Source organism: Sparus aurata, chromosome 13 (genome assembly GCF_900880675.1).
Source record: "Sparus aurata chromosome 13, fSpaAur1.1, whole genome shotgun sequence".
NCBI lineage: Eukaryota > Metazoa > Chordata > Actinopteri > Spariformes > Sparidae > Sparus > Sparus aurata.
The window spans coordinates 2,356,548-2,377,688 of record NC_044199.1 but is presented as its reverse complement, the minus strand read 5'-3'; the positions used below and the strand labels follow the sequence as shown (position 1 = coordinate 2,377,688).

Below are 21,141 nucleotides of genomic sequence, written 5' to 3'. Positions count from 1 at the left end.
AGAAGTGTCAGAATCTTAAAGAAGGAGGCCAGAATGCATTCATATCCCTTTTTATCGAAGCATGGAAGAAAGAAGTATTTCACCTATTGATACAAATGAAGTGACCTGTCATGTCTTTTGTATTTTTCTCTGAAAAGAAAAGAATGAATGGAAATCCTTCATATATAACAGAGAAAGTATCTGTCTGCTCCCGCTGTATTCATCTCCCGAATGCTCAGGCTATCTTTAGTGTGTGTAGCAGCCAGAATTGCAAAGCAGTATATTTTCTTGTGTAAATTAACTTGAATGCTGTCTCCTCCTCTTGTGTGTGTGTGTGTGTGTGTGTGTGTGTATGTGTGCTCTTTGGCCATCTTGGGTTAATTGAGGCAATGCTACATTGAAAGATGTAAATAAATCTAAATGCTCCTGTTGCTCCCGTGAACTAAGAGAACTAACGAGTGTTTCTCTCGTTTCTTTCTCCTCTCTTTAGGAACGCACCAGGTCATTCGACAGCTTCAACATGAACACGCTGGAGAGCTCCCTGATCGACATCATGAGGGCTGAGCAGGACACCCTGAAAGGTGATGCCGTTATCATTTTACACTCTGTCACAGGGTATTTTTAGCGCAGGTGTGATGCACAGGTGGAAGTATTTGTCACCACTCGCATGCTTAAAGACATGACATATTCACACACATGATTATTCACACTAAGGGGGGAAAATAACACTTATTGTTTAGTACTTCTTCTCCATAGCATGTGTCAGCTCATTTAAGGTGAGTTCAAAATAGGGCTGTGCAATATGACCATATATATTGTTTCAAAGTGTGCTCTGGCATTGAAACTGTAATTTTTAACTATGATACATTCCCTTGAAAAAAAATAATTAAATACCATTTTTTGATACTACAAAGAAAGTTGACACAATATTGAGGGCATACAAATGAATATCTTAATCAAAAGATAATTATAACGAGTCTCAAAAATGACATTATGACTATTATCTTCTTGGCGCATCGAGGAGAACAGCAGAATGACTGAAGTGAACATTTAATAGAACAGTTTTTTTTTAAAAGAAGCATTTTTTTCTTTATAAAAACAATGTGAGTGAGTCAAAGCGTTGCCAGAGAGAAGAGATTGTATCGATGCTGCAGAAATCAAGTATTAAAACTGTTTATATATATATGTATATATATATTTCTATATTTTTGTCAACAATACTCCATCGTTTATTTAATTGTGTACTATTTACAGCAATATCTTTTGTCATTGGGACAAAGCTTTACGTTCTTCTGCCTGACACTAGCACGAAGGCAAGACAAGTAGATATGGAGGAGAGTGAACATGACGCAAAACAAAGAAGGACTGAAGCCAAGACAATGCAGAGGGAACCTAAAGAGGGAACTACTCCAGGGTGGACTTAGAAAATAGAACTTTGCAGATTACTCCGCAGACTGGTCCCCACAAAAGACTCAAACCCACTAACCTCTTTCAAATAAGATAAGATAAACTTTGTTATCTCCCAGGAGCCAGCAGTGAATAAAAACAATAATCGTCACACACACACTGAAGCAGGAGGGACAGAAGATGGTATGAGGAAGAATTCTGTCAAACAGTACTGACAGAGTGTACGGATGAGAGCCGCAAGAGTCGAGTGCTCGAAACAAACCAGATGTTGCAGGAGGTTTATTCCAGTGGCACCTTTTTATAGTTTATGCATTGATATTTTTACATTCTGTCACATTCCTAATTGAGAATTTGAAATAATGAAATACCTTTTATTTTATTGTGTACAAGTCGAAATGTAATAGTCCTTTTCCTGTGGTCCTTTTTATATAAACTACTTAGCCACCGAATTGATATAAAATGTGCTGTATATTGGGGCTATTTTGATATTAAAGACCTTTATCAGGATGTGAGAATTAGGCCATATGACGCAGCAAATGTATGTTGAAATCTGCAAAATAACAATCAAGCCTCCGAAAGCCCTCTGTGTTATGACAACATATGAACCATAATAGAACTAAATGTAAATGGACCCTACGCTTGAATAAATTCACCTCAAACACACGTGATAAAGATAAATGTGTAGCATGACTGGATCTCGTCGGCCAAACAGCCAAAGGCAGCGTTACACTTGAAGGTAGAGCTGATACACACTCACACTCACACTTATTCACAATTTAACGCCTCGATTGTTAGCAGAGAAGTTTCACTTCCTCCTCAGGTCAGACAACGAGACTCTGTGTCTTCTTTCAGTATTATGATGAACAATAATAAGAAAGGTTAGCCTGCGTAGCAGTCAGCTCACACCTCTCTTCCTCCTCCTTCTCTCTTCTTCCCACTTTGAATTAGAAACAAAAGAGTTATTTTTTTTTTTATGTGCCTCAGTGCGGTGCTGTGAGTATGACCTCTTTCTTCTGCATTTTGAGCAGGAGACGCGTCTGATAGAAGCTTAGGCTCTGTGTTTAAGAGGGGATTTGAGAGAGAGGGAAGGACTCCCACTGATCTGAAGTCAGGTTGTTGGCCATTGTTCGTCTCTAATAATCACGGCTGTGGAGCCTCCCATTCTAGAGGATGATGACAGTGTTTTTTACAGTACAATGATGCATGGTTGTTTGTGTCAACACAAATACAAATTTCTGTTGTCACTATTGTGAGGTTTCGGTTGTGTATCTGTTCACATCACACGTCCAATCAGAATGAATATATTTCGGGAGATACTGACAGTATTACAGCAGTGTTCCTGCTCTTTAAACCTCTCAGCTGATTTGATAAATGCTGTTGTGCATTTTTGCTCACGTGTATGAGCTCAGTTGCCCATTTATCAGGTTCACCTCGCTAAAACAAATGCAGTCTAATACAACAGCCCTTCAAATATTCCTTCCTTCATGAAGGTTATAATGTTGATGTTGTTTGGTACATATCGTGTTCTACTGATCGATGAATTTAACCTGTCCTCCAGAGATCGATCAACTGTTGGCCTGGCTGACTGTCAGATCGGAGTTTCTTCATTTCACCATCTATCAGACGCTGCGTTTTTTCCATCCGATTGCTGATGAAATAAATGTATTTATAATCGGGCTCCTTTGGCTCAGATGAGGCCGTCTATAGTCTCCAGTCTAGTCTCCAGCCTGAAAGCCTGTAAATAAGGCAGCAATTCAGCCTTTCCGGTTCCCTCTTCCTGAAGTAGAATTTATTTTTGATTGGGTTCTCAGCTAGATGCTTGAATTTAAGATCTGTGGTTAACACATGCTTAAAATATGTTCACAGTGTATCGTCCCTGAAAATGCACATATGACAGCATGGCAGCATTGTATCGGCTAAAAAACAGAATCATGCATTAGAAACTGGACTCTAACTGACTTTAGTTATTGATTAATAGAGACTAGCCAATGTCCGTTATTGGCTCAACGTGGTTAGGTAACACTGACCAATGGTAACCCAGACAGTTATTGAATGCAGCAGGTAGCCAGTGTTTTTAACTGTTTTGGGGTTGTAACTGACAGTAATTACAGATAGGGAGAGCTTAGTTAACAAAATGGACTGTTGCCAATATTGGCTATTGGCCACGAGGGGAGTAGCTTGTAGGAGTGGTGCTGGTAGTGATCACTGTTTGAAACTAACCCTGATTGACTCGAGCTTTAGTCACATTTCTTAGTAATTTATCACATCACAATGCAAACAATGAAAATCAAATAAAGTCGTTGCATTTCTCTTTTCTCTTGATTTAATCATATTGGATACATACAGTACATCCCTTCATGTTCAACACGAAACACACATTTTCACTTCCAGAATAACGAGGTGAGTAAAAACTCTGCGCTGCAGACACTTCACCATCACCTCGTATTTATTTCTGCCTCACACCCACAGCGCTCAGCCACATCCAGCTGTGATCTAATGTTCTGCTGTCAAGCCAAAGTAAATCTTCCCTCAATATTAAGAGAATAAGTCTAAAAGGTTAGCTCATTAGCCACGTTTTGGTGTCTTAGAAGCAGCCATGCTGGCACACATTCCTGCGTCTGTTAGATCCAGGAGCTTGGCACCAGCAACAAAAACAAGTTCTTCTTCTAAACTGAAGTCCACGAGCTTCTGCTTCATTAGAAATCAAACCATGTAGGGTTTTGAAATTATGTTCAAATCGAACAAGTTTAGCAGAAGTATGGTGGGGCCAACTTCCTGTTAAAGCTGTTTATCTTGACATGTCTGGCTCTGTTTATATGTGATACAGCAAATTAATGTCCCATATTCACAAATCATTCTACTCTTTGTCCAGTTCCATTTCACAGCATGTTTGTCTTTCCTCTCACGTCTTTAATTTGACCTCATTTTTCTCATTCTTTTCTCAGCCATTCCCTTCGCATTACACTACCCCATTCTTTACTGTTTTCACATGATGCATCACACCATGTCCCTTATCTTTTTTTGTCTTGTATCCCTTGGCCTACAGCTGAATATTATTCTATTTATTCCTTGTTTTCATAATTATATTTTAGGCTTGTACAGCATCGTGCCAAGTGTAGCAGTGACTAAAGTGAGTCCCTTCCTTTCCCCTCACAGCAAACTAAAAAGAAAGATCCTAATTACAGCAGATTTTCCTCGAGCGCTGACTCCTCTCCAGGCCAACTGTCTCCTGCTCCCTCCTGCTCCCTGTCACCCACATACATGCACATCTACACACAAATATAATAAACACGGACAGCTTGCGTGCACAAGCACATTTAGAGCCACGTAATCGGAGCGCAAATTCCTCATTGCGGCAGAACATATTGAACAAAGTGCGAGCCACGAAGCCAGAGAACAGGCGAGGCAAAATGTCTACTGTAGAAGTGGCTTTGAATCGCTTCCAGCATTGTCCTGACTGACAGAAAGGATCTCTCTGTTCAGCCACAACACACACAGTCACACTCGCGCACACAGCACTGCCCTGTGTGTGCTTGTGCATGCATGTGCTTTAACTGCTACTGTGATGTACATGTAGGCAGCCAGCAGCTCGCCAGTAAGGTTCACAGAGCGGGCACCCATGAGCCCGCAGACACACAGGGATGTGGCGTGCTTACGTGATTGCACACTTGCTCCTCAGAGACTATTAAAGGCTTTTAAAATCCAATATGATGGGTTGTGCTCGGATGGACTTTGATTTTGGGTGGTGCGCCTACTGGCTCATGTATTACAAAGCTAAATTACAGAGGGAGTTAAACTGTTGATTCTGCAGTGCAGCCTCGAGGAAATGAGCTCGTCTGTGTGACCTGTTTTTTGTTGGCACCTCTGATTTTATTTTAATTAATTAAGATTGTTTTAGTATCGGAGTGAAATTTGATGCCAATAATGTCCGCCCTGCGATAAACGGGCTTGATTGTACGGAAACGTTCATTACAGTGTGGTGTAGTAGTTCAGGAAGCCACGGGTGGTCCGTCCTGGTTTCTGTGGTCTAGTTCTGTTTTATGCACCACATCTACTGAGCACAGTGGGGCTCAATAGGCAGGGTGTGGGGGAGGGGCCACCAGATTTCCATGTGACCGAGGCATCGGAATGCACCAATCACAGGGCGGTCCGTACCCGTACAACAATGGTTGTACTATTTCAGCTCTTTCATCTCATTATCCCCTCTGCAGCGAGCGGGCCTTGAATAACTTTGAAGCTTGTTTGGCATCATAACATGTATTTGTGTGGGTGTGTGCGTATGCGTGTGCACGCGTGCGGGCGAGATGAGGCCTCGCAAGTGGCTCGGTGTAAAATGTACGATATGAGGCTCAGAGAAAGAGGCACACATTGGGAAATGGAGGTCGATGGGAGGAAGAGAGATGGTTAGTGTCCCAGAGATGTAGCCTCTGATGTGACTGACGTGGAAGCAACACTGATAATGCACGTAAAGGGCAGCTCCACCAATATTACACATGTTCACAGGGAGTGCTACTGCATGTGTGGAAAAAAGTAGTATAAAGTATTTTGTGGCTCAATCTGCATATGATCTGATAAATTGCTTCCACTCATGCCACTCATTGATAAGATGCATTGTAGGTAACGTGGGCACCAGTATTTGAAAAACACATGCAGCTTCCTCTGGAGCCACAAAAAATAATATTACAGTCTTCTGTACAAATCAGACTATTCAAACCAAAACCTTGATGTGAGCTCAAGAACACCATCACGGTCGAAGCCTCTTGACAAACTACGAAAAGCGTAACTGATGATAGTTCTGTCGTTCTGCACATTTTCAATCTGTAATTTCTGTGATTGCCATTTTTGTTAAATCTAAAAATAGTTCTGAAACCTCAAAATGAAAATGTTCTTACAATCATCACATTCATGCACAAAGCCATGTGGAGAGAGGGATATGGTCCGGAAGGCCCCATTATATTTCCATCTTCTCATTCCTCCTGAAACATACAGGCTTCGGTTTAGAATAATGAATCCTGGCATAAAACATTGGTTTGATATATCCGGACAGAAAGTCACATCATCTGGATTATAAGATATTGTTAAAACTCTCCCTCCGTGTGACACTGTGTTAAATATTTGTGTTCTGTGTCTCCCTATGCAGGTCGTCTGGGCTTCCCTCATCCAGGAGGGGACAACCCTCTGCCTCTTAATGGTACGTACAGCAATCTGCTCAGGTTTTCAAATCATAAGGAACTTGTGTGCAGTGCAAGTCTGATTGATGATTATGTTGGCAAACTGAATTAAAAATGATTGGATATCCTTATAAACATAGATGAATTAAATGTCAATCTTTATTTAAGAGGACACTCCCTTTTAAAATTGTGTTTTCCTTGAATCTAAATTGAATTCACTAAAAAGTTAACCAGCAAAAAAACACCCTGTACTAAAAACATGCTCCCTCAGGTGTGTTGTGTCAGTTTTTCCCCAGTTAAGTGGACATATATTTAGTACAGTTCACAGAAAGCTGGATGGGAGTTCACCTTGATTGTTTGTGTCGGGTGACTTTGCCTGGCTGGGATTGAATCCAACCCGAACGTTGTGCGTCCCCCACAGCACCCCTCTGCTTCGTAAATGTCACCATGAAACCAACGTTGACATTTTCACGTTTGTTCTCTTAAAAGCAGTTTTAACCAAACAAGCATTTCTGTTGACGACCTTTCACAACGGTCCCGTAAATGGATAGATGGATGAGGAGGGGATGAGTGGATGGAGAGGTTTCTGACACCAGTGAAAATTAATGGACACGCAGAGAGACAGAATCAGATATGGATGAATGAGAATGAGGAAATAGCTACATGTGACTTAGCTCAACTAGAATCATGAGTGTCATTGTTCTCTCTGAGTATAAGGCTTTATGTTTGGTGGATTACTCTAATGCTTTTTCCTTTATTTCATTTCCTTCAGTGTTTTATATTTATATATATATATATATATATTAAAGAGACAGGAGCTGAAACTGTGCTTCAAACACAGAGGGAATACAGTGATGCAGAACTGGACAATATAACAAAGCTGATTTGTTTTTGGAGCACTAACGCTTGTAAACCTATTTAAGTAGTAACTCAAAATGAAAATCCAAATTGAACCTAAAAATGAGCCTGATATGACTGTAAGGGTTGTCTTGGATTGTTTTTAGGCATGTTGCCTTTTATGTGATAGATACAGACAGTTAATAGTCGGTTGGTGACATGCAACAAATAATTCACACCAGGGAAGTTGCCATGATGTGGTATTGTTCTTAGTCAGGCGGCCATGATCCCCTGTTTCAAGGGTTTTTTTGATGCAAAAAATGAGCCACTTTTGTATATTTTTTTTTTGACTCTATAATATTCTTCCCGTGTTGCTTGTGATTCTAACTACTATGAATGTATGTATAGTTAATTTAATTCCTAGCCACTTGAGTTTCCTCATATATTCCTGGTACACAGCCTGGGTAGAAATGACAGTTCCTCTGTCAGACGACCAAATAAAAATCTGGTTAATCTCTCAAACATGCAGCAGTTTCCACAGCAGCGGTTTAATATTGTGCTACCTCGACTTTGCCTCATTCCCGTATAATCGCGTAGTTGTGGCCTTTGCCTTCTGATCCCGGGGCCAGCATGTAAAACAGGAGAGGGCCAGCAGTTCCTTCACAAGATCGCTAGGTCACATGGTGAGATCACATGGTCAGGAGCTGTCATCAAGCCCTGAGACAGATGGTGCCAGCGGATAGGCAGGATTCAGAGGTTGCACACCATCTCTCTCTCTCTCTCCCCCCCTCCCTCTCTCTCTCTCTCTCTCTCTATCTGTTTCTTGCATTCCTCATTCTCTTGATCGCTCACTCTCATTTTCTCTCACCCCCACACAGCTTTTTTATCAGCTTGTTTCTCCATCTCTTCCAATCTATTTTTCTCTCTCACACACATTTCTTTTTATAGCACTCTCCGCTCTCTTTCAATCTGCTTTCCTGTTCTCTCTCTCTCTCTCCCTCTCCCTCTCCCTTTCTAGTTCTCTCTGACCCCCCCCCCCCCCCCTCCCTCCAGAGTTAATGTCCATCTGGGTTGGAAAGTCCACTGAGGGAGCTGAGGATTATTGCTTGTGTGTTCTGGCCTCTTCTTCATCCTCTCCGTGTTCCTGCAGTTTTAGACGGGGTCGTTGCTTCAATCTCCCCAGTGTCCACATTTTAATTTGTTTCACTACGGCTCCGCGCAAAGAAACATTATTTCCCAGTGAGCGTATTAAGTGGAATGAGCGAAAAGAGCATCGTCTTGTGTACACATGTGACCGTGAACTGCATTGTGGGCTGATGAACCTGTTTGATGGGTTACAGACATGTTTTATGGCGGAGCAGGAAATTAGATTTCCGCGGAATGAATTAAACAAAAAGAAACGAGTGCGCTGTCCATCGGGGTAATTTTACATTCACAAAAATTGGAAGGTGATGTAGAGCTTTGTAAGACCAGCTTCATACCTTCTCGACAGAATTGTTAAAGCGGTGAAACATCACTCTTTCAATCGCCCTTGGATTGAACTCTATCTGATTTTAGAGGATACTACGTTGCTTTCAAATAGTGAAAAGAGGCTTTGTTTACCTCAGTGTGCCTCCTGCCGTTGCCACGTTTACATAGCGAGCACACAGTGGCTACCTGGAAGAGTTCAGCAGAGGCAGATGGCCTCGTGTCTACCTACGTATGTTCGTAAGAGTGGAAGGCGTCCTTCCTCTCTCCTTGGTGCCGCGGCTGCCTTCCTTGACCGCAGCGCTGCTATCGTGTTTATAGTGGAAACCGTAGAGGTTGCAACGGTAACCACTTGCTGTCATAGAAGCGCTTTGTTTGAAAGGTCTAAAGCGTGACCGTAGGAGAGCGTGAAACACTTCTGCTAGTTTCATTTCTTTTTTGTGTGAGACAGTTCACCCCCCTGCAGTTAGCCACAGCGGTGCCTACTCTGCTCTGGTATCAGCAACAGGAGCAAACAGAGAAGCTTACATCACAGTGTTGAATTTGAGTCTCGCTTCAGTCAGTGAGACTGCACTCAGTCTGCTGGCTTCAGGGTTCGTACAAAGTCTTCAGAATGCTTCATTTAACTATTACGTTTTCAAGGTTAAATGTGCTTAAATTCATATATACTCAGAGAAAAATGATTCATGTTCAGCATAACTGTGCTTCACAATCACTTATGTAAAATCTTGTAGTTTTTAAGATATAACGATTCTGTCGTCATAAGTTTGTCGTCCGTTATCCAAATTGTTTAGCATTCAATCTTCCTGATCCAAACATACAGACATCACAGTGATATCAATACCTGGTAAAATAAACTAATTACATTACACATTATTTGCTGTGGTTATAACAGAATTATGTAAACTTTTGCATTTACTCTGACAGTTTAGTGGTGATGATAAAAGCCTCATGAGTCTGAACATGTTTGGTCTGGGTACATTGAGAGTGCATGACAGTGATGACTTCTTACTCTTGATATCAGAATGAACGCTGTGACTTATCAATCTTTTCAACACTTGTGAATATGTTAGTGCTGCTTGAGTGTAATGAAGTCTTTGATGCTGAGTGGATTTGTGTCTTGGTGTACTGACTGAAGCGGTGTGTGTACTCAACTATCTTACTATCTCAGACTATTCCTGATTAACCGTGGCGTGCCTCAGGGTCCACGTCTTGGACAATTTTATCTTTCCCGTTTTTGTTTAGGCTTTTATATGATTCTGGGTCATAATTAAAGGGCAGAATATCTCCTCTCTCTTCTTTAAAGCTGAACTGGAGAAGCCAGGATCCACAGACCTGAGTGTAAACTTGTACTGATAAAGTATTATGATGAAGTTTTTACCGGCTGATTATAATTCAGAGATGGTTTATAAAACAGAGGCAGGAAGACTATGAATCACCGCTCTATTTTCATGAACCACCGGGCACATTAATCGGTACAGTGTATTATGCATCATTTATAATCACCCTCTCTTTGATTTGTCCTTATTCCACATGCAGCCAGGAATTATAGCAGGAGACGAGGTAAAATATAATCGTGGATATATTATGTCCCTTTTCCAGTTGAAGTTCACCCGCAGGTCTCAATATTTTTGCCTTATTTGCGATGTTAAGCCGTTCTGTGATGACTTCACTGGTTACGGGGCGTTTGGTTGTTGCCTGTGTTTACAGTCTGCATGATTGTCTTCAGTGTCGAGCCTCGCTGTGAGCTTGTGACGTGATCTTCTGCACCTTTCATCCGTTTATTGTGTGTTTTTCTTGTTATGCTCGGCTCCCTTTTTTTTTTTTTCCCTACACACACGAGATGCAAGATTCTCACATCTAACAATAGCTGCAAAAACACACACACAAACACACACAGCTACAAAACCCTCAGTGCGGGGTCAGGCACTTGGCCGGACACACTACAACACACATACTACCTCGCACACAGCACATACTGTAAGCTCAGGCTAACTCCCTTGCATAAATCTGTATAAAGCAGCTCAGGGCATGCTGTATAGGAGCAGGGATAGGTTAGGGAGGGCTTAACCTCTACCACACACACTTGCACAAACATGCACATCCACTATTTAGACTTGCTTACTGAGAGGACTACTGTGCTTATTTGAGACATCCTGCATGCATGTTCAGGCCTCCATTGACATCACAGTTGCTGGCTGTGTGCGCGCATGACATCCTGTCCATTTCTTATTTCTTGTTTATCGTCCAGTCCGGGTTTTTTTTTTGTGCAATTTCTCCATGCTCATGAAAAACCACCTGACCTTCGTGATTGTGTCTTTATTTTTTCTCCTAATTTTAAAAAGACAGTATTATTGTAATTTTTGGACAACAGTCGCCTTTTAACATTTGTATTCTGCATGTTACGCTTCACTCCTGCTGCTGTTTTTTCTGTCAGACGGCAGTATTATAATGTGATTATTCTGTGTAGTTTTGGAGAAAGACATTTGTTGTCACTGAATTAACTGAATAACCAAACTGACCTTGGAGGACAACACCTTTTCATACTGTCTTAATTGTTTATTTTTGGCGGACCCTGCCACCTGTCTAGCTTTGAACAGTTTTCTGAGGGCTTTTTTTCCCCTCTGAGAACAGTTTGTTTATTCAGTATTAAAATTCTGAGTTCTCCCAAACTACACAGTGATGTTAAAGGGTCTGCAAAAGCATTCAGCTAACCAGAGGGTATTAAAGCCACACATTGTCAAAGCAGATAGGAATATGCTTGAATGCATTCCTAATAAGGTGCATTACATGTCATGATGATGTGGCAAGTGACGTCAGGTGAAGAAAAATCAAAGACAGGTGGATGACTCATTGTGGTCAGTGGTGAATGAGATAAAGCTGCTAATGTTTAGTTGTTATCACTACCTCAGTGTTGTCACCATGACAACCTTTCCTGTAGTTCTCTCTCCAGGAATTAAACCTTTCCTGCTCTTCTCCCTCTCAGGCCACTCCTCTCTCTTCCCTATGGAGGATGGTTTCCCTGACGACGAGCGTGGCGATCAGGGTCTCGCCGGCCTCGGCTCGCCACACTGCTTCCCGCACCAGAACGGAGAGCGCGTCGAGCGCTACTCACGCAAGGTGTTTGTGGGAGGACTGCCCCCGGACATAGATGAAGGTAAAGCAGTCACATTAAGATCTAAAATGATTATTTCGTCTCTGGGGACTGAAAATGGATGTAACTTGAGGGAAATGTATACCATAAGATGCCATCCGATATTACACCTGTGGACTGACAGTGAGTGTGTTGCGTCTGCTTTATTTCAGATGAGATTACAGCCAGTTTCCGGCGTTTTGGACATCTGTTTGTGGACTGGCCTCACAAAGCAGAGAGCAAATCTTATTTTCCCCCCAAAGGTATGTTAAGATGGCTGCATCTTCTTCATCTTAATATATGACTACAAAAGACTGAAGTCTGAGTCTTTGTTACAGCACTGTGTGTTAGCTTTGTATCAGTATACTTCCACTGTTACTACGTGTGCATCTGTGCAGTCTTTTGCCTGTTATGTGAAGCATTTTGTGTGTTGGACCGTTTGCGTTCACCACAGGAGGGTATCAACAGGAAGTGTGTTGTGATAACACTGACAGTCGCAGTAATCACTGCTCTAAATTCCAGTGTGACTCTTTGTCTATACATTGCTCCCCCTGCAGCATGAATAACCCTGCTGTATTCTGTATAGGCTACGCCTTCCTGCTGTTCCAGGATGAGAGCTCAGTGCAGGCTTTGATCGATGCCTGCATTGAAGAGGACGGCAAGCTGTACCTCTGTGTGTCCAGCCCCACCATCAAAGACAAGCCGGTCAGTGGAAAACACACACAAACGCACCCATCTGCTCCGGCTGTGTCCTCTGAGCTCAGTGAAACTATTTGTTATGACTTTTACTTGACTTTATGAGTAAAGTTTGTTTGAAACTGTGCCCAGTGCAGTTTATTTCTCGAGCTGAAACCTGTTGCTCTCGTGTGTGACAGGTCCAGATCCGCCCGTGGAACCTGAACGACAGTGATTTTGTGATGGATGGATCTCAGCCTCTGGACCCGAGGAAAACCATCTTTGTGGGAGGCGTCCCTCGTCCGCTCCGTGCAGGTAGCCCTCATTTTTTTGTCAATCTTTTTATAGAAGACTTGATGAGAGTTTGCGACGACAGAACTAATATTTAGAGAGTATACGAGGCATTTGGGTTGAATCAGTTATTTTATTTATTAAGTATTAATTCATTTGTTAAACAACTTCTCAGTGTAGATGTTTTAGTTTTTCTTATCTTTTCAGTAAATCGGCCTGTAACTCTTTTGCATGTTTTAACTGTTGATCACAAAAAGCAACTCTAACTACTCGCCCTTCACTTACCATGCTCCTCGTGCTTCATCCCAATTTTTGAAGTGCCAGCTTTTAACAAAATTCTCCTTTCTGTAAGACACTGCAACGTGATCAGCCTGTGTTCATAATAAACATTAGACTTGCTAGAGGGCAGAGCTAAAAGAAGCTCTGTGCCAGTGAAAATCGGCTTTGACCTACACTGGTCCCATCAGGAAGTCGTCTCTGTGGCACGCTGTGCTGTGCAGAATATTAAATTCCCTTTTATCCTGATAGCGATGTTATGTGTGCTGTGTGTTCATGTTGTCTGCACCGCACCGTTGTTGTGGTGATGACCAAGGTCACAGGACCCTGCAGTGTATTAAATGTTTTATGAGACTGTGTCTAAATTTACATGTGCAAAATCTATTGAAAAAAAACTGCCACTTGACTTTTTTCATGTTTTAACTAGTAGAGCTGCATTGCAAATCTGCAGGGCTATCTCCCTCAAATTAGCATATTTGTTAACTGCTATTAAGAAAAACTCAATGCAGGTTTTAAATAACTTTAATCTATTTATTGCAGCCGTTTTAGAAGCTGACACTTCTCTCACATGTGACCCACCAAACACTGCTGGACTTAAATCCATCCTGTGCCGCCGGCTGTAAGCTGTCAGATGATGATGAACTCTCACTGATTGTGTTCACTGGCTTTATCTATTAAAGGGGCACTACGTAGTTTAGGGGCGAAATTAAAACTCAGAATTTTAACATTTTCAGTATTAATTAGGTAACAATACAAACTGAGAATGATTTATGTTTTCCGTAACTGAATAAACAAAATGTTCTCAGAGCAAAATAAGGTCAGAGAACACAGTTTGAAAGTAGCATGGTGGCAGGGTCCGCCACATGTAAACAAAGTAAAACGGTATGACATTGTGTCGTCCTGTAAGGTCAGTTTGTTTATTCAGTCATGAAACCAAAGGGAGTTTGTTTATTTAGCTTGGTCAGGGCAAAAAAATGGTCAATAAAGAACCTTCTGTCCTGATTAGAATTTCTTCCCTAAAACTACAGAGTGCACCTTTAATCCTGTGTGACAAACAGTGCGTATGTGTTAATGTCTTTTGCTTCTGTGCATCAGACTGGTCTTGGTGAATGTCTTGTTGAGATGGTTCTGGTTGTCTTGCAGTGGAGCTGGCCATGATCATGGACCGCCTGTACGGCGGCGTTTGCTACGCTGGCATCGACACAGACCCTGAGCTGAAGTACCCCAAGGGAGCGGGGCGGGTCGCCTTCTCTAATCAGCAGAGCTACATTGCTGCTATCAGTGCTCGCTTTGTACAGCTGCAGCATGGAGAAATCGATAAACGGGTGAGTGGAAAGAAAAGAGAGCTGTGTTTTTCGTCCTCCCCTCTCGGCCCCCTTCTTTCTTGATTTGTCACCCCCACGTCTCACTTCCTGTCTTGTTTCTCTCGAACTTTCCTCACCTTTGCCCCATTTCTGAGTTGTGCCAAAAGACAGAAGCTCTTGAGTAAAACATTTCGTACTTTATACAGAATTTGTTTACTACTCTTTACTAAATTAATTTCTTCAATCCTGGTTGCGAAAAATAGTTTAAGCTCCTGTGAGCTACATGGGAGAAAAACGATACAAAACAAAACCAAAGAACCTTTTACTCAAATTCAAACCGGACTTAAAGTGTCCACCATCGAGTGAGAGCATCAAAAAGACAGTAACAGTTGGAAGCAAAAGAACAGAAACCGTCTATCAGTTATCAGTTACAGGCAGGTGGAGGCCGATTATTGATTACAGTGTTGAAGCAAGAGAGGTTTAAGTGTTTAGATTTGCTATCATTGACTGTTTCCAGCTGCAGAGGAATGAAAGTATCACAGCTTAAGGCGACTTGTAATTGAATTGACCTGAATGTTATTCACATTTGCACAGCAGAGGTGAGTGAACGAGAGGGAGCAGAAATATCGAGTTAACATCATGAAATGAAATGCTGAAATAATAGTACGCTGCCTTCTCATTTGCATAATTGGTGTGTAGCTTTTCGAGAGAGCGCCTCAGTGACATTCACTCGCTAATAGCACAGTTCCTCATCACTGAGCAGTCGGAAAAGGAAGCGAACGGTGTATAGTTTGGTCAGGAGAGGGAGCTTGAAATCCACAGATTTCAACATTTGGAGCCGGACAGATGCAGTGGCTGTTTATCGTTCCTCGACTCTACAATATTTCAAACCAGTCTGCCGGCAAAAATGCCACGTTTTGTTCTGTTGAAGCATTTCCTGTGACGGCTTCATGATAAGAGTCATCCGGTCTTCACTAAATGAAATCTTTAAAAGGTGCAATATGTAAGAATTAGCCACCTGTCAAATTCATATCGCCAGAGTAACCGTTAACTGTAAATGCAATTCACAAGTTAGCTCGGCTAGCAGTCCCAACCAGGACTTTGGCTCGGGAACAACTAAAACAAGGCGAGTTCAGGTGTGAAAGTCAGGTGAGGCTCCTGAAGGTCCGAGCTGCACTACTGGACCATCGCCTCTTTAGGTACAAAGTGGTGTAATGAGAAAGGATGTGCCAGGGCGAGCTGGTTAGCCTGCTAACTGAAGTCCATATCTCTGCTACACAACACATGCGTGTCTTTGACATAACGTCAAAACTGTTATTTCTTTTCATTATGAAAATCTACCATACCACTACCATTAGAAAAGAGATTATAGATCGTATAAACTGGCGATGGCAGATTAGCAGACCATGAACTGTATCAAAAAAAAGGTTTGACTGATAATTTTAAGGATCCTAACTTTAAAGCTGTATACCACGTTTTCAGATTAACTTCAGAGAGCCTCTGGAAAACATCTAGAAGACTGATTTACTCAGAATCTTTAGTTTACAGGAACCATCTGAACGCCTCTCATCTCTGATTGCAGGTGGAAGTGAAGCCATACGTGCTGGATGACCAGCTGTGCGATGAGTGCCAGGGAACTCGCTGCGGCGGGAAGTTCGCGCCGTTCTTCTGCGCCAACGTCACCTGTCTGCAGTACTACTGCGAGTACTGCTGGGCGGCCATCCACTCGCGTGCCGGAAGAGAGTTTCACAAACCCCTGGTGAAGGAGGGAGGCGACCGACCTCGTCACATCTCCTTCCGCTGGAACTGAGCGGAGGACGAAGAGGGAGAGGCAACAGGGGAGCAGGAGGGCAGGTAGTGCAGGAGTCGCAAATCATTGTACAAATAAATGCACTTTTCTGTTGCTGGTTCCTTTTCGCTCTAATTTCACTGAACCTTTTTCTCATTTTTTTTTTCTAAGTTAATATATATCTATATTTTGAAGATAGAAAAGAAAACTGGAATTATATCCAAATATGTCCAGCAAGGAAAAAGATGTGTAACATAATTTTATTTATGCGTTTGATTTTTGAAATATTTTTATGAGTTCTCAAAAAATACATATATTAGAACGTTTGAGGTGTGATATGGTACTCTGCTATTCAATTGGCGTATTTTTTCCAAACAATGTATTTAATTTTAATTTTGATATGAGACGCCCCAAAACAAATACACTTCATTTGACATTTGATGGACTTCTTTTGTAGCAGAGCTCTTTGCTTTTTGTGTTGTACCGAGTCTCCAGAGCAAACAAGTTACGATTGGCTGTTTGTTTTTTTTTTGAGAGCTGCGATTCAAGTTTTCTATTGACGCAAGAGGCTCCAGAGCAAATGTGAATTGAAAAAGGTGTTGCTAAAGAAGAGTGCACTTATTTCCAATTTAAAGAGTGCAGATCCAGTATATGAGACCCTTAGTAGTGAACCAAAGCTGAATCTTGATTAACTATACAGAACAGAGAGGGCCCACTGCAGAACCACATGGATACTTTTCCCTCCCAGATCAAAATGTTTGAACCTTTTTTCTTTTTTATGATTTTCCAAGATCATACGAATATTGACGTTACTTGAAAACCACAACGAAATTATAGCAACACACATATTTGGGTTTTGATCTCCATTTTGACATGCAAAAACTAATACCTCAAACTCAGCTGCTAATGTGCCGAATACAGTTTAAAGAAAAAGAAAAAAAAAGCAAGAAAGCAAGAACGAAAACATTGTCACCCGCTGGTGTTCTCCTTTCCTTAGAAGTCTAATCAAAGGGAAGTGATGCAACAGGCAGAGTGTGACGTGACTGGCACAGTTTTGTACTCACTTGCTTCATCACCTCCTTATTTTTGTAATCAAACCCAGGGTTGTGCTAGGGACAGAGCAGAGCATGGTACAGTATGCAGCGTATTAGGGGAATGTATGGCGTCGGGAGGCTACAGGAGAGACAGACAGGCTTACTGGTCAAGAGATAAGTCCAGCCCCACTCCCCCTCCTCATGTCTGCCTGCAGCCTCTGCTGCTAAGCTAGCAGCTAACAGAGGTTAAGGGATCTAAACCCGCGGCGCTTGGATCCACATCTTTCAGGACTGAGGTTAAGGTAGCCCCTCGAGAGAAGGATGGTCGAGCAACCACCTTTTTATATTGCAGTTCTTACGGGGGAACGCCTGTCTTTGGTAGTTTTTTTTTTTTCGTTTCCTATTTTAAAACGCATTTGTGCAATTCTCCCAAGTCTTTAATGAAAAGGTTCTACTTTGCATCCGAGAGTCAGCTACGCCTAATGAAAGAAGCAATTAAAGTCTGATTTCCGAAAAAATCGTCGGCACACATTTGAGTCGTGGAGGGAATCTGCCCTTTCGGCGAACCCTCGATCCTTTCTCCCGCCAAGCTAGTCCAACTCAGCATCCAGTGTTTTTGAAGCATAAATGAAGATAGTCTCTGCAGTGTGCTCCACTGCTGCACACTTGTTACCCACATGCAGTTTGCTCTTGATAACAGTCGGTTCTACGCAGTGGCTTATGGGAACCAAAGATGGCTGAGCAGTAGTGGGTCACACTGCAGCTCATTTCTTGTTTTTAGGTTTTTATTCTTCGTTTCTTTCTCATTTCTTCAAGGACGTTTTTTCATATAAGTTGTTTTTTTTTAATCGGTCACTTCTTCTACCCAGTTTTGCTTAACTGTCAAGCCCAGCGAACCAAAGATTGGCCTTGAACATAATATATTTATATATATATATCTGACAGAGCAGTCAAAACCCATTAGAACACCAGTGGAAAAAAAACAACAGGGCTTGCAGACAGACACACAAACACACACATACACATACACACAAGGCCTCACACTCTCCATAGCTCAAAATGGAGGTGCACGCTGGAAGGCACTACTTCTTTTTAATCTCAAATAGGTCTGCGTGTTTGGGGACAATTTAACATAACGTGCACATTCACACAGCGAAAGTAAAACTAATCCTCACATTTGTTTGACGTTTTTAAGTCACTCAGTGGCGACCTACTAGCCGAGCATTTAAATATGTCAGGGAGTTAGTACAGAAACTTGATTATACACACTAGTGAGACACGTATCCTCATATCGGCGTGGTGTCGTTGCACCAGTTTTGCACCCTGGACATTAGTTTTGGTGCGGTGGGTGAGCATTTTAGAAGTTAAAACACTTTGTGAAGAATTTGCTGTTAAATGAGATGAAAAAAAAAAGATTATTTTATACATGGCCTGCTGATTTTTGGTACAGTGTTTTCTAGCTAAATTATTTTGTCATGCACATATAAACATTTATTATGCACTACTTTTCTAAATATTTTTTCTTTTTCCAACAGTCATTTTAGGCACATTTTTCACAAATGGGGAAACTCCTTTTTGCAATACCTCAATTTTTCACATTGTGAAAGGTAGCTTTTGTACTTTTGTTACTGAGAGATCTGCATATATGGAAATGTTCATTTTACGAAAAAAAAAGTTGAGTGATTTCAATATATATTATTTTCAGTTATGCTTTTTATACATTTCAGTGCTGAGGAAACTTTACAACTAAGTGCGCACTTGTGTTGATGCGACTTCAGATCTGCAGAGGAGAGACCAAAGTGTAAACGCTCTCTTGGTCTTAGCTTTTCGTACACTAGATGTTTCCAGTCAATCTGGTCAATAACAGCATGGCGAGAATTAAAAAAAAAAGAAAAGAAAAAAAGACTGTAAATTAAAATTGATGTTAATGTCTCTAAACATGGCTATACTAGTTGGAAAATGGTAACTTCTGTCTTGGTTTCCTCTCCATAGATGGAGTATAACATATTATAAGGAGAATGCAAAATTTGGTTCACGCTTAACGCTGAATCTTGTATCACAAGAATGGATGTTTGGTGTTTAGATATTTTAATATTTGAAAAAAAAAAAAGTATATATATATTCTTGAACTTGCCAACTAGCACCTATTGTAATCCTTAGCATGCATGACAAAAAAAAGAGAAAATGACAAGTACATGAATTAGCTATTAAAATTAATTGTTGTGGTGTGCACCAAATGTTTCTCAACTATTCAGTTGTTAAGGACACCCCAAACCCGCTCTCACCTCACCTCGCCTCACCCCCCCTCCCCCCTGCTCCTCCCCTCCCCAACGTGTCGATCTCCTTCGCTTCCCCATTCGCAGACCTCTGCAGGATGCACACGACGGAGAGATAAAAAGACGAGAAACAAGACAGAAACGAACTTTAAAATCGATTTTTTTCGGGCAGTGCAGGACTTTGAGCATCCTTCTAGAACACTGTTTAAAAGACTTGAGAACTCATCCCCGCTGTCTGTCGAGGTGATCTTATATAGACCTATCTGGAGGAAGGGGAGCTTAAAGACTTGAATGTGGTAAATGTTGCAAGTTAACTTCAAGTTGTTATGTGCAATACTTCTTTTGAACCTTTTTCCAGATAAAGACTCTTTGCAATGTAATTCTTTAATGCCATTTTTAATTGCAGACATTTAATTAAAGAAGATGTTAATATGTTTTTCACAGTCATTTTCTACTGTTATTGTAATCCTTTTCATGCTGGTGTTTGTAAAAAAGAAAAGAAATCAAACTATTTGTACTAATATAAATAATTGAAGTTATTTTTAAAACATTAAAGGTTTTGTGCTCATTTGCTTATTTTATTTATTTTAAGCTACTGTGATTGATTGCATTGTAATTATTAGGTCAACAATGTATTTAGCTGTTTATTGGTATATTTTTAATTGGAATGTATAATTGATTTTTATAATTTTGATCAGATTTTTGTTATATTTTTGAGGTGAAGCTTTTAATATGTTAAAGTGTCTAGTTTTTACTAATTGCTATATTGTGCTCCACAATATATGGTTCACATTTTCTGAAGGAAAATAAATATTTAAATTGTTGTCTGTTTATGATGTTACTTAATGGCAAGATTTCAATAGTTTTTAACTGTGTATGGGAAGGTTGTTGTATTTAGTAATAGCATTTTTTTACTTAAGATATCACCTTAATTTTTATTGTCATTTCACTTTATAAGTTCCTATTTTTGTATTTTCCTTTCTAATTAAGTTATGTAATACGGATATGTCCATATTTCTAGGAGTTGGTCTGTAGAAGTTCTGGTGAAACGAAAAAGAAAAATCTAATGTTATTTAATTGTTTGCAGCCAACTATTTATAACAGTATGCATAATTTTTAAATATTTGTAATGTGAAATGTTGAATGAAATAAATCTTAACTGTGATGAAAATGTGTGGTCGGCGTGTTTCTTCATGTCTGAAGCTTTGATGAGGTCACGTGATGTCACCACAGCGACAATCGGTTAAACATCACATGTTCATTGTTGTCATTCTCTGAAGTCGAGAGGACGAATGTGCGTATTCGGTCTTAAAGGGCAACTCCGCCAATTCTACACATTAACGTTTGTTTACAGGAGTGTTTGACTGCATATGTGGAAAAAGTGGTATAAATCCTGATATTTGTGATCGGTATGCCACTGAGTGATACACTGCATTGTGTGTAATGTAGACAACAATACAACTTAGCCACGTGTGCAGTAGCACTCCCCAAGACCTGTGAAC

General features: G+C 40.9%; 1 protein-coding gene across 2 annotated transcripts in view; it reads left to right on the top strand.

Moving 5' to 3' along the window:
* cpeb4b (cytoplasmic polyadenylation element binding protein 4b) overlaps positions 1-20,810 on the top strand; it is a 33,593-nt gene extending 12,783 nt beyond the window's left edge. The window contains exons 3-11 of one of the 2 annotated variants that reach the window (XM_030437406.1): positions 470-560; positions 6,527-6,577; positions 10,401-10,424; positions 11,848-12,018; positions 12,168-12,257; positions 12,581-12,699; positions 12,870-12,984; positions 14,380-14,561; positions 16,123-20,810. In XM_030437406.1, the coding sequence (XP_030293266.1) occupies positions 470-560; positions 6,527-6,577; positions 10,401-10,424; positions 11,848-12,018; positions 12,168-12,257; positions 12,581-12,699; positions 12,870-12,984; positions 14,380-14,561; positions 16,123-16,350 (1,071 nt within the window). In that variant the 3' untranslated portion in view covers positions 16,351-20,810. The remainder of the gene's footprint in view (positions 1-469; positions 561-6,526; positions 6,578-10,400; positions 10,425-11,847; positions 12,019-12,167; positions 12,258-12,580; positions 12,700-12,869; positions 12,985-14,379; positions 14,562-16,122) is intronic. The other variant, XM_030437407.1, reaches the window with a different exon arrangement.
* Positions 20,811-21,141: the final 331 nt, after the last annotated feature.